The sequence below is a fragment of the Carassius gibelio genome, chromosome B23, assembly GCF_023724105.1.
Source record: "Carassius gibelio isolate Cgi1373 ecotype wild population from Czech Republic chromosome B23, carGib1.2-hapl.c, whole genome shotgun sequence".
NCBI classification, from domain to species: domain Eukaryota; kingdom Metazoa; phylum Chordata; class Actinopteri; order Cypriniformes; family Cyprinidae; genus Carassius; species Carassius gibelio.
This window is the reverse complement of record NC_068418.1, coordinates 28,291,543-28,306,255: the sequence shown is the minus strand read 5'-3', so window position 1 is coordinate 28,306,255 and position 14,713 is coordinate 28,291,543. Positions and strand designations below refer to the sequence as shown.

At 39.5% G+C, this 14,713-nt stretch overlaps 2 protein-coding genes across 7 annotated transcripts; one reads left to right on the top strand and one right to left on the bottom strand.

Moving 5' to 3' along the window:
• The first annotated feature begins 226 nt into the window (after positions 1-226).
• Positions 227-11,526, top strand: ikzf4 (IKAROS family zinc finger 4). Of its 6 annotated transcripts, none has more exons than XM_052594942.1 (8): positions 227-373; positions 2,451-2,505; positions 2,855-2,959; positions 3,119-3,424; positions 3,553-3,720; positions 4,524-4,676; positions 7,495-7,626; positions 7,837-11,526. In XM_052594942.1, exons 2-8 carry the CDS (start codon positions 2,463-2,465, stop codon positions 8,631-8,633), a joined length of 1,704 nt encoding a protein of 567 aa, XP_052450902.1. In that variant the 5' UTR covers positions 227-373; positions 2,451-2,462; the 3' UTR covers positions 8,634-11,526. The 6 variants fall into 6 exon arrangements, with proteins under 6 accessions (XP_052450902.1, XP_052450896.1, XP_052450900.1 ...); XM_052594936.1 differs by having other exon boundaries at positions 3,538-3,720; XM_052594940.1 differs by lacking the exon at positions 227-373 and adding an exon at positions 585-629 and having other exon boundaries at positions 3,538-3,720.
• Positions 11,527-12,554: 1,028 nt separating this feature from the next.
• On the bottom strand, positions 12,555-13,792 carry rps26 (ribosomal protein S26). Its single transcript, XM_052593186.1, has 4 exons — positions 13,689-13,792; positions 12,978-13,155; positions 12,742-12,872; positions 12,555-12,646 (listed from the first exon to the last, which is right to left on the bottom strand). Exons 1-4 carry the CDS (start codon positions 13,689-13,691, stop codon positions 12,611-12,613), a joined length of 348 nt encoding a protein of 115 aa, XP_052449146.1. The 5' UTR covers positions 13,692-13,792; the 3' UTR covers positions 12,555-12,610.
• Between the last annotated feature and the right edge of the window lie 921 nt (positions 13,793-14,713).

The following is a 14,713-nucleotide window of genomic DNA, read 5'->3' as shown; positions in this document are numbered from 1 at the left end:
ACTATGGTAAAATAATCACATTAATATAATTTAATTTAGAATACCATTGTGTAATTTGTTCTAATTAACACACGTTCAACAAAAAGCCACTTTTACTAACACTGCCATCGAAATTAAACAATAGTGATATAATACTATATGGCGTTTATTCAGCGTAGTTTTGTATTTCTTAACCTGTAGCGTGATGATCGATGCATTCGATAATCCCTCCCAATCACGGGTTTTCGGTTATAGGTTACTCGGGCCTGTATCCCGTCATGGGCCCGGAAGTTGTTTGGGGTTTCAGGTAAAAGATCCCGGAGATGCTGCCTTCGCCAGAGAAAACAAACGGCGCTTCTGCTGTATAAATATTGCAATCACAGTCGATCGTCAGGTAAGAAAAAATACTCGACGTGCAAACTCGATAGCGGTTATTCAAGGAAAGTGACATTAGGTCAGGTAACTATGCTCGGATTGGGAGGGTTTACACGGCTAGGCGCATCTGTCGGGTGCTGGGTGCCATAGCAACGCCAGCGGGCTCTCAGGAAACATAATTCCGCTTTAGTTTGTCACGTCTAAAGATCGACTGTATTACGCGACCGGAGGCTGCCGATTGGATTGCGTTGTCAGCAAGGCTAGTTCTTTCGTTTGTGAGTTAGTTTAGCGCTGTCTTTGCCTTATTGTGAGCTGTCACGTCTCGTTAGCTGGTTAGCAGCGGTTGCTAGCTAGTGCTGCTCTAGACGGACAGGATTGACATGATTCTGCGTGCTGTCTGTCAGTCCTCCTCTGCAGCACGACGGTGCAGGAAAAGTTACTAAACATGCGAGTGCTCGAGCACGGTAATCACGTTCTCGTCGCCAGGCATTATTTATGGTGTGATTGCTGACAGAGAGGGGCTGTTTGGATTAGTGCGGTAATTTGACTCATTGACGGCGCTGTGAATTCACGAGATCTGCCTGTTGCAGCTGTGTATGTTTTCTGTCCTTTACGACACAAAGAGGTCTTCGGTTTCTGAAGGCCCGTTTGTTCATATCACATGCTACTGTATATGTTTAGGAAAGATATTATTATAATTATTGCACCATATAGATAATATAAGATAATAGTATTTAAGAGTCCATGTTTATTCTAGGTTTTAAAGAATGAAAAAGAAAGCAATATGTTGTTTATTCTCTAACTGTATTGTAGCAACCGTCTAGACCATACACCTGCTCTTTGATATCTGAATGTGTTTTGATCCAAATTAAACATGAAAAAATATATAAATAATTAAATTGTGGTACCAAAAATCTAAAATCCTTCTGAAGGGGGTTGTATCTGGTACCAAAGTGTATTATAATGGGAATTTTTTTTAAATATTTGTTCATACATAATTTGTTTAAAAAGAAAGGTCCAGAATATGGTGTCACTTTTCATGTTTTTTTCAATCCCTTATAGCATTTCATTGCCTGTGTTAAAACACCCTTTCCACTATTTTGATATTAGTAAATGTATGGTGTATCTTTATTTCTAATTTTAGTTAGAAATATGTGTATATTTCTATATTCACTGTTAACTTATAATTGGAGCAGACAAAATGAGACTATTTTGCATTTCCATTTCAACAAATCTATTCATTCCCACTTATGCCATGCACTAGCAATGTTTGGGGAAAGTGCCACGGTGGTTTGTTTTTATATTTAGTGTAAAATATTACGTCAAAGGGGGGGTCATTAGCCCTTTTATTTCCTGTCACACAGAACAGTATGTGTGAGGGTCTGAATTTTAGACATAATTAAATATTTTGGGGTTATGTTTGATTTCTAGACATCCAGAAATAACTATTTACAGGCCAGTGCTTTAAGGCTTTGAATGCGTTCTTTAAATACGCCTCTCATTTGACAGAAGATGTGTCTAACAGTTATTTTTATAAACATAAACATGTATATTGTTTTGCTAAAGTGATTGTATTTGTTTCCAGTACCAAAGCAACAGACAATATGTGGAAATTTCTGAGTAAGAGCAAATCATAACAACCCCTGCATTTGGCGTAGCATCAGCATTGCTTTATATGTCAGTCTGTGTTCTGATAGGTCACAGGCTACAGGGAGGGCAGTTTCTTGCATTTAACTCTCTCCATTTAAGACGAGAATTCTATAGAATGGACACTCAATTCAGCTAGAAATGAGATCTTTAGCAGAGTGTGCATATAAATTATTCAGCTACTCGAACCGTGCAACCACACAGGAAAGGAAGAAATAACAAACTGCAAGTGAACCAGTTTATTTTTTTCAGTTGAAATCAGAGGAGCCAAATAAATAGATTTTACAGTTATTTGTGTGCACTTTATTATTGTAAAATGTGCCAGTGCATGCACTTAGGTTTCTTAAAAACTTGCTTTGCTATTTTATGTTCAAAGTTTTTTTTTTTTTGTAAGCTGTGTAGGTTGTGAGCCTTGTAAAGACATTTTTTTGTATGATTTCTCGGTGCAGGCAGCTGGTGTGATGATGAATGCTGACGATTGCAATGGCCGTTCGTACATGTCAGGTAAGGTGCCTTTTTCCAAACTTATTCTTTTGCTTTTTAATATAGACATGCATGTATCTAAAATAGTGGGTTTCAAATGTCCTTGTTCACATTAAAATCTGTGATTTTTATTTTATTTTTTATTAATTATAATTTTTTATTAAAACTTTACAACTTTTTTTTATTATTAAAAAACATATATATAAATATATATATATATATATATATATATATATATATATATATATATATATATATAAAAACCTTTTCACTCAAATTGTCATGCTGATATAATTTATAGTGAAAAAATCTGCATTAAATATTAAAATACAAGTATTTTGAACCCCACTGTACATGTTAATGTTTTCAGGTAGTGGAGATTCTTCAACAGAGCGGGAGTTTTTCGCAGGGCTGAGAGGACCCACCGTGAGCACGCCAAACAGTCAACAGTCCTCACCCAGCCGGTCACTCAGTGGTCAGTATTTCTGGCCACTAAACTCACTTTACATCTTTCTTTTCTAGAAAAATTCCTACATTTGCCATAAATCACTGCCACGCTGATAGTCGATGATTTCTACTTTGGTTAAAAGCATCTGCCAAGTCAATAAATGTACAACTTTATCTCCATTCCCAGCTAACTCCATCAAGGTGGAGCTGTATAGTGACGAGGAGGCAGCTGGTGCTCCGCTGGCGGAAAGGAGAGTCGGCGAGAAGGATGAAGGATGGAAAGATGAAAAGGGCGAGTTGGCAGAAGATGGTGGCGTGGAGATGGTCGGAGGCACACAAGGGCAGGCTGGGAGTGGCTGCGGGGAGATGGCCAGCTCTGAGTCCGCATCCCCTGGTCCCATTCGGCTGCCCAATGGGAAACTTAAATGTGATATATGTGGGATGATCTGTATTGGTCCCAATGTTCTAATGGTGCACAAGCGCAGCCATACAGGTAAGCATTTCTTGACTAACTATTGCCAAAAAAAAAAAAGATCGAACGTATTTAAAAATGTTAGCTTGAAAATATGTGCTGCTGTTTTTTTGGGCCGGTGGGAAAACTGGTAGTGTTGGTCTCGGTAGGTGAGCGGCCATTCCAATGTAACCAGTGTGGGGCCTCCTTCACTCAGAAGGGCAACTTGCTGCGTCACATCAAGCTCCATTCCGGCGAGAAGCCCTTCAAATGCCCCTTTTGTAACTACGCCTGTCGCCGCCGTGACGCCCTGACAGGACACCTCCGCACCCACTCCGGTGAGCCTTTGTGCTTTGAGAGAGGCCATTTGCGAGAAATAAAGAGAAGGAAGGAGAGAGAACTTTGTGGCTGGAAAAGTGTGTGGGATGGAAAAAGCCTTTTGATTTGCCACAGAGCAGAAATTAATGTAGTCAAGGTCATTTGAACCTATTTCTCCTTTAATGCAAGTGGTGATTATTTTGATGCCTTGAACTTGTGCGAGCAGACTAATAAGTGTGAATAAGACCACATCGATCGGTTATGTAATCAAGTTAAAGACAACAAAATTCAGCGGTCTAGTATGACATTTAGAGTATTATGAAAACAGGATATCCTGCTTGTGTTTTTGAATGATGAAGAGCATTCACCTGTACTGCCTAAATAAGGTCCTGTGAATGAGGATGCAGATATTCAGAGAAGTGAGCAATGAATTTCTCCGAAATGACGCACATTTGTAAAGCTGAACGAACCGATGCCATCTGTAGGTTTTCCTATTCTACAAACGTCATAGATGAGCAGCGTGTCGTTTCGTTTTTGGGGAAACTGTGAAAAGGGTAATTTTGCGGTCTGATGAATCCTGTACCAGTCATTACATTAACCATATTTAGTAATTACATTGTAAATATTCTTATATTATATAAACATTTTTATTTAGCATGTTTTGTTGAATTTTTCTATATTACAATTGATTTAAAAAATAGTTTTAGTAGGTAACACCTTCTATTAGTCACAACATTAATATTGTATTAGTAATGTTCATGTTTATATAACACATGCAAAGCTGTGTGAAGTGCATTCATATTCTGCCTACTCGATATTTCAGTGTCCTCCCCTACAGTGGGGAAGCCCTACAAGTGCAGTTACTGTGGCCGCAGCTACAAGCAGCAGAGCACCCTGGAGGAGCATCGTGAGCGCTGTCACAGCTACCTACAGAGTCTGGACCACCAGCCGGCTCCCAACACCCAGCCTGCACACGGTAATACCATATTTACTCACAAATGCGAGTTGATGCTAAAATGCATGATATCGGTCTTTGTGCAGTAGTATTCATTACTCAAGTGCTGTCTGACAGGTGGCTGCTTTTGAAAGCTCTCCAGTGTTATTGCATTCATGCTCTGTGAAGATCACAGCTGGTGATGTAGCTGCCCGCGTGAACGGTCCAAAGCACTTTGTGATTAAAATACATGCTTTTGAGAGGTATTATTGTAAACGCAGAGAATATAAACTGGTGGTTGTGTGTGAAATATTACTGTGCTGTTATGATGCGATTTCTGTTTTTCCTTTTCTGTCTAGAGTGTTATGTAGTTATTTGGGCATATACAAGATCTGCAGAGTTACAAAACTACAAAAGTCTCCCACAAAAGGATTTATTCTTTGTAAAGAGGAGGCTGATCCAGAACTGGCTAAAACAGCAAATTCAAACCCGCCCCCACATGTTTACATCACTATGTGGAAATATTTTCAGAATGCCGCCCAAATGTTCATGCAAACAGAGTAGGTGTGGTTTCAGTAAGGGAGATGCTGTGTGTTTCTGTGCAAAAGCAAAAGCACTTTATTTGGCCTTCAGAAAGTAGATGCAATGAGGAATTATTGGTTAAGATTCTTTTGCAACAGAACAGCACAACCCAGATGTTCGAATTTGTCATTTTATGGACGTTTTGTGAAACTAGGAGAGTAGCATTCAAGGCTGGCTGTGCAAAGGCTATTTCTAAAAAACAACTGACTTTGCTATGACCCTCTGGTGTTTATTTTGAATCAGCAACTGTAAGTATGTTTTCTTAATAGTTTAAGTATTTGCTATTGACTGTTCAAATGTGGAGTTTTGCGCCATGAAGAGTATTGCGTTTTGTGAGTGTGTGCGCGTGTGCGCATGAGAAAGAGACAGGGTCACATCAAATTGAAGTCGCTTTCTTAATCGTGGCTTGTGTACTGTAAACATATACAACCCTTATCACTGTCTGTCACGCAACTCTGTTCCCCTTTCAAGCTTGAACTGATGGTAAAACTAAGGACATTGTTAACTGTCTTTACATTTATCTTGAAAGCTGAAGCTTGTGATTATGGAAAGGGGCTTTACATTTCCAAAGCATGCTTGTGTTTTCAGCCAATCACAATGCACTGGGTGCAAATACACAAAATAATGATCTTTTTAAAGTGCATCATATGACCCCTTTAAAATGTTTCTTATACATGCTGCAGTCTCTTATTTTGTTAATATGCTCAGTTTTATTCTTATTTTAAAAACAGACCTGGGCCTGGTAAGGAGGCTCAAAAAACTCTGAGTTGAAACTTGAACTCTCAGTTGACTTTCCCTGAGATGGCAAACTCTGAGTTTTCAGTTTCAGAACAGCTGAACTGAGATGGTACAGGTTGACTCTGAGCGTAGTGACCACGACTATGAGAAGTCATGATCAATGGCACTTGGAAATGTATAATTCACCATGACAACAGCACACAACAAAAAGTCATACATACTTCCGAGACAACACGTACATTTTATTCTTAATCACTGTTTTAATATCAGAGGCGAAAACTCTAACTCTAACTAATATTCATTTTCATGGTTTACCATGGTAAAAAAAAAAAAAAGAAAAGAAATGTTTTCATAATCGCAAGCTTCATCTTTTAAAATAAATGTAAAGACAGTTAATAATGTCCTTAGTTTTACCATCAGAGGGGTAAAAGAGGGGGGCTTGACAGACACCGTGATGAAGCTCGTATGGGTTTGCAGAACACAAGCCACGGACGGTTAAAACAACTGACTGCACTGTGTGACCCAGTCTCTCTCTCTCTCTCTCTCTCTCTCTCTCTCTCTCTCACTCTCTCTCACACACACACACACACACACACACACGCACGCACGCACACTTGGGTGCAAAACTCCGCATTTGAACATTCAATAGCAAATACTTAAACTAATAACAAAACATACTTTAAGACGCACCAGATTGTCGTATCAAAGTCAGAATGAACTCCTCTCCTAGGTTCATTGATACTTTTATTACTTTTAAATGTATAATGTTATAAAGGGAAGTCGTGGCCTAGTGGTTAGAGAGTTTGACTTCTAAACCTAGGGTTGTGGGTTCGAGTCTCGGGTTGGCAATACCATGACTTAGGTGCCATTGAGCAAGGCACTGAACCCCAACTACTCCCCGGGTGCCGCAGCATAAATGATTGCCCACTGCTCCGGGTGTGTGTGTGTGTGTGTGTGTTCACTGCTCAGTGTGTGTGTGTACTTTGGATGGGTTAAATGCAGAGCACGAATTCTGAGTAAGGGTCACCATACTTGGCTGAATCTCACGTCACTTTCACTTTCTATTTTAAATCAATGCTGTGCAATTTACTTCCTTTTCATGAATGAATCCTGGAAAAATGTATTGCAGTTTCCACAGAAATACTAAATGGAATTGTTCCAACTGTTTTCAACATTAATGATGATAGGAAATGATTCTTGAGCCCCAAATCAGCATATTACAATGATTTCTGAAGGATAATTTGGAGATTTGCCATCACAGGAATAAATTACATTTAAGCATTTTATTATTGAAATAGAAACTAGTTTTGTATTTCCTAGTATTTATTAAATAAGTGCAGTCCTGGTGAGAGATTTCTTCCAAAAACCGACCCCAAAATATTTGAACATTACAGTATATTCAATAACGTATGAAAATTGCTGTCCTATCAAAAATGGTATCAAAATTTCCCGGGTATTGCTGATTCAGTTGGCTAATGTTTAAAGCTAAGCGCTCACTATTTCAATTATAAACATGCTTTTACATTGGCATTATGTTCAGGTGACGAGTCCCATAATCTGGAGATGATGTCTGAACCCCTGATCCAGTCCTCCTCAGAGAAGATGACCTTCATTGATCGGCTGGCCAATAGCATCACCAAGAGGAAGAGATCCACACCCCAGAAATTTCTGGGTAAGCCCATTTCTTTAGTAGAAAGTAGAATGCGCTGCCATTCATGGTGAAAAGTTGTGAGCTAGTTTACAGTATGCAGCATAAGAGACAATATAAAGACTTTTTGTATTTATGTTTTATATAATTTATTTCATTTGTGTGTGTGTATTTATATTTATGTATATTTTATTGCACTTAATTTGATTTAAAAAAAGCTCCTTGACTTTCTAGGTGAAAAGCACATGCGACTGAATATATCCGAAGCACCTTATGAACTTGACCCCAATCCTGATAAAGAAGGGGACATGTTGCTTTTGCACCCCGAGGGTGACACTGCTGCTTTAGCAGGCATGGGAGGGCGTTTCCTGCGGGGGCCAAGAGGAGGCAGCAACGATGTTGATCCATCCCACTCCCTGCGGATGCCTCCCCATTCTGCCTGCCTCTCAGAGTTCACCCCAGTCATCAGCTCCGTCTACCCTCACATAACCCCTCTAGGCCAGCGTCTGAACTGTGCAGGGGGCATCTCCATGGGCCTGGCCAGGAGAGAGGCCTGCGAGGGTCATGAAGATGCGTCCTCCACCCGCAGCCGTGCCGCCTCACCGAGCAACGGTTACCAAGATTCGACAGACACTGAGAGCATGGCGGAGGAACAGTGCGTGATCACCTCAGTGCCACTGGGAAACTTGAACCACCGCGGGCGCGAGCGGCACAGTCCTAGTCACGCCAAAGAAACAGACATGGAAGGAGACCGGGAGAAAGGGGTCCCTGGGGGTTTACAGACCAAGGCGAGCCCGCGCTCTCCACCAGCGAGAGAAGCCATGCAGGTGGTGGACGGGGAAGGGCGATCGGTGCGCTCCTTTCGCTGCGAGCACTGTCGCATTTTCTTCCTGGACCATGTCATGTTCACCATCCACATGGGCTGCCACGGCTTCCGCCAGCCCTTCGAGTGTAACATCTGCGGCCACCGCAGCCAGGACCGCTACGAGTTCTCCTCGCACATTGTCCGCGGAGAGCACCAGGTTGGCTGAGGTGGGCTTGTAGATGGCGGAAGTCGAGACTGGGGGGAGTTGTACAGAGAGTTGTATGCTGCTTTGAGATGGCGTCATGGCGTCTAGTTCGGTCTGCACCAGATTGGGGCACATTAGCACTTGCTTTTATAGTTAGCAGACATTGTATTTGAGCGCCGAAGGCTAATCGCTTGGGTACGACCATAAGACGTGCACTTGCATGCATCCAATGTTGGAGGATGTCGAGAGAATTAAAACGGGGGACAAATCATATCCTCTGATTGCACTCCCACACCAAGTCATTCATCGCAAGACGCAGCTGTTTTGCTTTAGAAGTGCCTTCCTTCCGTGGGATTTATTTTTTATCAGTTGAGCAGAGAAATTCAAGGTGTGAGATTAAGTCTATAGTCATCTGTTCAGTGGCGTTTACATAGAGTCTGCCTCTTGAAGAGAGAAAGACAGTGAACTGATTAGACGTCCAAAGTCTGGGCTGTTTCCAGAGCGGATTTCCAAAGTGTCTGAGCCTGTTAAACTAGAGAATTCTATGCCTAGGAGTATTCACACAAACTCTGTGCTCTTTTAGGATACCTCGGTGGGACTGTTGAAATTAGGCGACTCAGGGAGGACACTGCTGACAGAGAGGGAATGGAGTGCAAGCAGCGGGAATTGCAAAACTGAGGCTGGAGTATTGGTATGTTAGCCATATAAGGAGCACAGACACATATTGCCTTAATCGTTGCTTTATATGAACCCTGTACAAGCTAGTTGTGGAATTGCACATGGTTTTTAATGCTGGACGATTCAGTAGGTACAGTGCAGCATGAATTCGGGTAACTTCAGGACTGAGATGATACGGCACTCTTGGGTCAAATAGGATTGGGGCTAGGCTAAGGCTCTGGGAATTTTCTTTCTTTCTAAAATGTATGTCGATGTTTTATTCGAGAAAGGAAATGAACTTGAAACATTTGCCTTAGTTTTTGAGTCTACAACCTCTGTCCTGAATACAAAAAAAAAAAAACGGTTGGTTTCCTCGTGCCTCAGATCTTGATTGTCGTTTCAAACTTTATCTCGACCTCACTTAAGTGACGATAAAGATTTTGCCTATCAAATCTATTGAGGTTTTTGTTTTTAATTGTTTTTGTAGTACAAAGTCCCCGCCATCCATCCTCTGCCGTGCTGCGAACACAGTGGGCCACATTATGTTTTTTTTTTTAAAGCGGAGGGGGGAAAGGAGCCTTAATGTTCTGGTGCAGACCAAACGCAGACCCATGTTGCATTCTGTGACTTTGACGACGAGTGAAGGGGAAGGGTTGTTACCTCAAAAGGAGGATTGCACTTTTTCTAATTCTGCTTAAATGTGAGTGTTTTGCTGGGGCTGTTGGGAGGGTTTTAGGACAGGTGCGGCGGCACGGGTTGGGGGGGGGTTGATTTTATTCAATGGCTTTAGGGGAGCAGGCACAGTAATGACTGGTAACTGAGCTTTGAAGCATATTCTTTTGTTTTCTGAAATTGCTCTATTGCACTGATTTCTGATAAAAATGCTATTTAGAGAAAACCTGAAACAATTTGATACGAGAACACGTTGGTTATAAAGACCAGATGAACAGTGTGGCGTTTTTAAAAACAATTCTATAAAGGCTATTTTCCTAATAACAAAAGGGGTGGCGGTCATTTAAGGATTCAGAACTGAACATTTTCTCCTTGTGTTGTGAAATTTGGTGCTTGGATGTTTGTGTGACTTCTGCCCTTGATATTGGACTTGTATCCTGTACGCTTGTCCTGTGTGGTCATGTCCTATATGAGTTCATGCATACGGTACTCTCGATTCCCCACTGAGTACGAACTGCTGCTCGATTTTGAAGGAAAGGACTGAAATATTGTAAGAGTCACGTACCATCTTGCAAAGATGTATCGTGGCCTGTTTTCTCAGTGGATCTCACTTGCACAACTGAGATGAAGCGAAAGCACCAATGAGTGAAATTGGAAGATTCTTGTACATTTCTCACCTCTTATGTGACGTGGGCTGTGGTTAAGGGTACTTGGATGTTGTGGCATGTGTGTATCACTTGACCTTGGAGGTGGTCAGCTGTTTCCAAAACTTGCTTACATGTAATCCACTGACCCTACATCTTTCGGTTATTTTTACAATGTTTAATGCGTACGCTTGAATTCACTCCAGTGCAAGCCTACCGAGTAGAGTATGAATGGATCAAAGAAGTGAGACCAAATCCAGTATTTACAAAGGTTAGTTAAAGACTTTGCACCCTTCATAGACTCTCATTTTCTTTTTTCTGCAGAAATCAATTTATTTACTTGAAATTATGGCAAAAACCATATATGAAACTTAATGCACTTAATGGTCAAAAAGAAACGATGGAATGAATTCTAGCGAGTGTGTGAATGGGAGAGGTTGCATGTGTACTCGTTCGTTTGCTGGGGTTCTGCAACTGTTCTGCTTGTGAAATACTAGCTGCAATTTACCCTATTTCCTCTAAACCAAACCCAGCTCTCTTCTGCACCATTTCATATTTCTTATCCCCAAGGTGTGATGAGCTCAATATTTTTAAACGAACTGTGAAGCAACCATAATGAGCAGCATCTGAGAGGGAGACCTAGCATTTTTGGGGAGGCTGGGATCAAACTCTCTGTCATTCTTGGGCTTTATCCCTGGGTTTAATGTTTTTAAATATTTTGTGAGAAAAAAAAATGTATATGACAAAGAAAAACTCTTTACCTCAAATTTGTTCAAATATAAAAAACTGCCTCATGTTCTATAAAAGGTGTGTTGGTTTTAAGAGGTATTGTTTATTTGATCTTGTTTTTAAGGAGTGTAACCCAACTTAAGTTGAAGTAATTTTTCATGTCCAATAAAGTAATATTTGTTGTAACTTCTGTCTGCTTACAACTCTAAACACTTGTTCTCTAGTTTGCTTAATTTATGTCTAGTCTAGATCAAATTGCCTTCATTGATTGTTTTTCAGTATATTCAAGAGAAGTGGACATTTAAAGTGACTGCTCACTATCTTTAACTACCATTTTTTTTTTAACACACTTAAATAGTTAATTTTGTAAAGTACAAATATTCCATGTAGTCTATATTATATTTTCTCATATAATAATAACTTTAGATTTATAGCATGTATTATAAGATTACTTAAAGCTTATTTTCTCAGTTAAGCCAAGTTGTTTAAGTGCAGATATTTTAGTATTAATATAAGATGATAGTATTTTTTTATTTTATCCAAGTCTTTTTGTTGGGTTTTATTAGGTGTTGTTTATTTAGTTTTAGCTTTTAATTCCATTTTAATTTGTTTGTTTTCTCATCTAATATTTATATTTTATTTCAGTAAACTATGTTTTTAATATATGTTCATGAGAATGCTAATAATGCTCAATTATTATTTACTACTAGTATAACTATATAATTTTAATAAAAAAAAGACTACTAGGTTTTATTTGTAAAATAATAATACTCTCTAATACCTCTCTCACATGAACTAACAATAAGCAATATATTTTATGCTCTTTATTAATTTAAAAAAGGAATTGTCTTTGTTCACACTGCATTAGCTAATGTAAACATACTACTTTTGATTTTAAAATAAAATCTGTTAGTAAATGCTGAAATAACCAATGAGATAAACAGAAGTAATGTTTATGGGTAACTCATGTTAACTAACAAATTGTAAAAATGTTGCCAAAAATATTTGACAATTTATTTTTCAAAATGCACTTCAGTAAATACATTCATGCTTTGAACTATTTTGCCCTATATCTAGAATTGAAAAAAAATAATAAATGTAAGGTCTAGCTCATATGACTATAACATTAAGCGGTTTTATTTTCCCGGTGTAATCTTTCTCAAATTACAACCAAACTTCAAGTACACAAAGAAAAGCAACATTTTTCATTTTTGAGTAAACACAGACAAAAAAAACATGCTTATAATTTTAGTCCGCTTTATTTCCGTACATAAAAATGTATGCAAATATCTCCAATCACATTGGTTTCGGAGGGGCTCTTGGGGGACCACCCTGAAAGGAAACAACATCAGTAAACAATGTATTATATATTGACAAAATCGTTTCATAATTGAATTCTGATTTCTGGATGTGGATGCATGACTTACAGTGGGCCTAAAGCGTGGAGGAGGGGTCCGGTCCTTCCTGGCCTCGCGAGAGCGGTTCCTCACCACTTTGCTGTGGATGGCACAGCTGACACAGTAGTGCAGCTTCACATACAGTTTGGGCAAAACGTAGGCTGCAAAAAGACAAAGGAACAACTTTGGTAAATGTTCCAGCAAACCCCCAATTGCTCCCCCTCACCAAGAAGCCTACGCTTTCTAAAGCAAGTGTATTTACTCACAGTCAAACACACTGGCTTCAGAGATGTCCCTTACAGCCGCAGCCTCCACAATATTTCTGATGACAAACTTCTTGATGGCTTTGTCCTTGGGCACACACCGGGCACAGTTTGTGCAGCGGATGGGCTGGACATGTCCACGTCCCTTCTTGGCACGACCGTTATTCCTCCTCTTCTTAGTCTAAGAGATTAAGAAATACAGTCAGCACTGGTTTACAAATGACCCCATTGTGGACATGATCTCACATATTTATGTATTTTTAAGTGAAAACATAATTGTAACCTAAGTCTTTGTGTCTTTTATTCTACTGTATATGTTAATGTAACTTACTTTATTGTTATAATACATCTAACGTTAGTGTATAAAGTACGTTAATAGGCATATGAATAGATTGAAAATATCAACCGCTTATTCGAGCATTTAAAACAAAGAATCCATATTATTAATCGTTATCAAATGTTGAAGCGTTACATCGACAACAGTTAAAACTTTACGGCCTATAAAAGCTTCTGTTACGTGCTTCACTGACTGTACATGCGCTACCCTTAGAAGGCTCGTTTTATTGGCTTAATATGAACAAAACGGAGTAGTATTTAGCTGTACAAGGAAAGAAATATCTCCGAAATGTAGAACCGTTGAAAGAACTGCACTAACTCCTCGTCATAATGACAAAATGAAAGACGGGCCTCTGTCTGAACGATTGGCAAACTCACCATCTTGATTCAGAGAAGCATGAGAGAGGACCGGAAAGGCGCTTACGTCACGTATATAGTGCGCACAGCAGCCGGAAGTCTCCTATGAAATGATAAAAGCCCCAAAGATTTTAACGTCATAGAACATTATTTCGTATTTAAAATAAATTGCGTAATTTTGCTAAATAGTAAATTAAGGCCATTTAGGTATTTACAGTTTGAAAATAACTTCCCTAAATTACCTTGAATTTTATGTATTATTATTTCGGTATAAATTCAAATAATCAAAGGTTTGTGTGCATAAATTTGTGGATTATAATGATTTCCACTAGATGTCAGTAAAGGCTTTGTTATAGCCATAGACGGTATGGTTCTAGCACAGAGAACCAATCTCACCAGATGCTTTTTTCAAAGTTTAGAAGTTAAATAAGGATCAACTGCTTGCCAAGAGTATTTCCCAAGATTTGGACATATCAAATAGAAATTTAAGAATCATTAAAACAACCACATTCTTTGACCATATTCTGAATAAAGGTGGGGATGGATTATTCTCAGTGTTTATTGGAATAGTTTTTTTTGGGGGGGGGGGGGGGTTGAACAGTTTGCTCTCTAAATACCACTGTCATTTGTCATTTTGCTGAGATGGATTTCAAAAATTATAGACAATGATGGACGTTTGGCTGATGACATTTCAGAAATGTCCTCTGGTTTGCTTCTGGAAGTGATTATAGAGTTGGGTTGTGGAGTGGAGTGCTGGTGAAGGGTGGGGGCAAAAGAGGGAGGTGTTCTTATGCAAGCTGCTCTCAGCATGCATGTGCAGTCTTGAAGAGTGGATGTGTAGCTCCTGTAGTTGACTGTCCCCTGTGTCACTGCAGTTAGAGAGCTGTTGCCAAGAAAAATGTCTTCTTTGCAGTGTCACTGATGGGAGTAGAAAAGATGAAACCTAGCCCCACTGACTAAAAGGTGCATGCAATCAAATTCCCTCCCACTCATATTGTGTTTTTCTTTGACTTTGTAATAGTACAGCATTTAAGATATCCATTTTA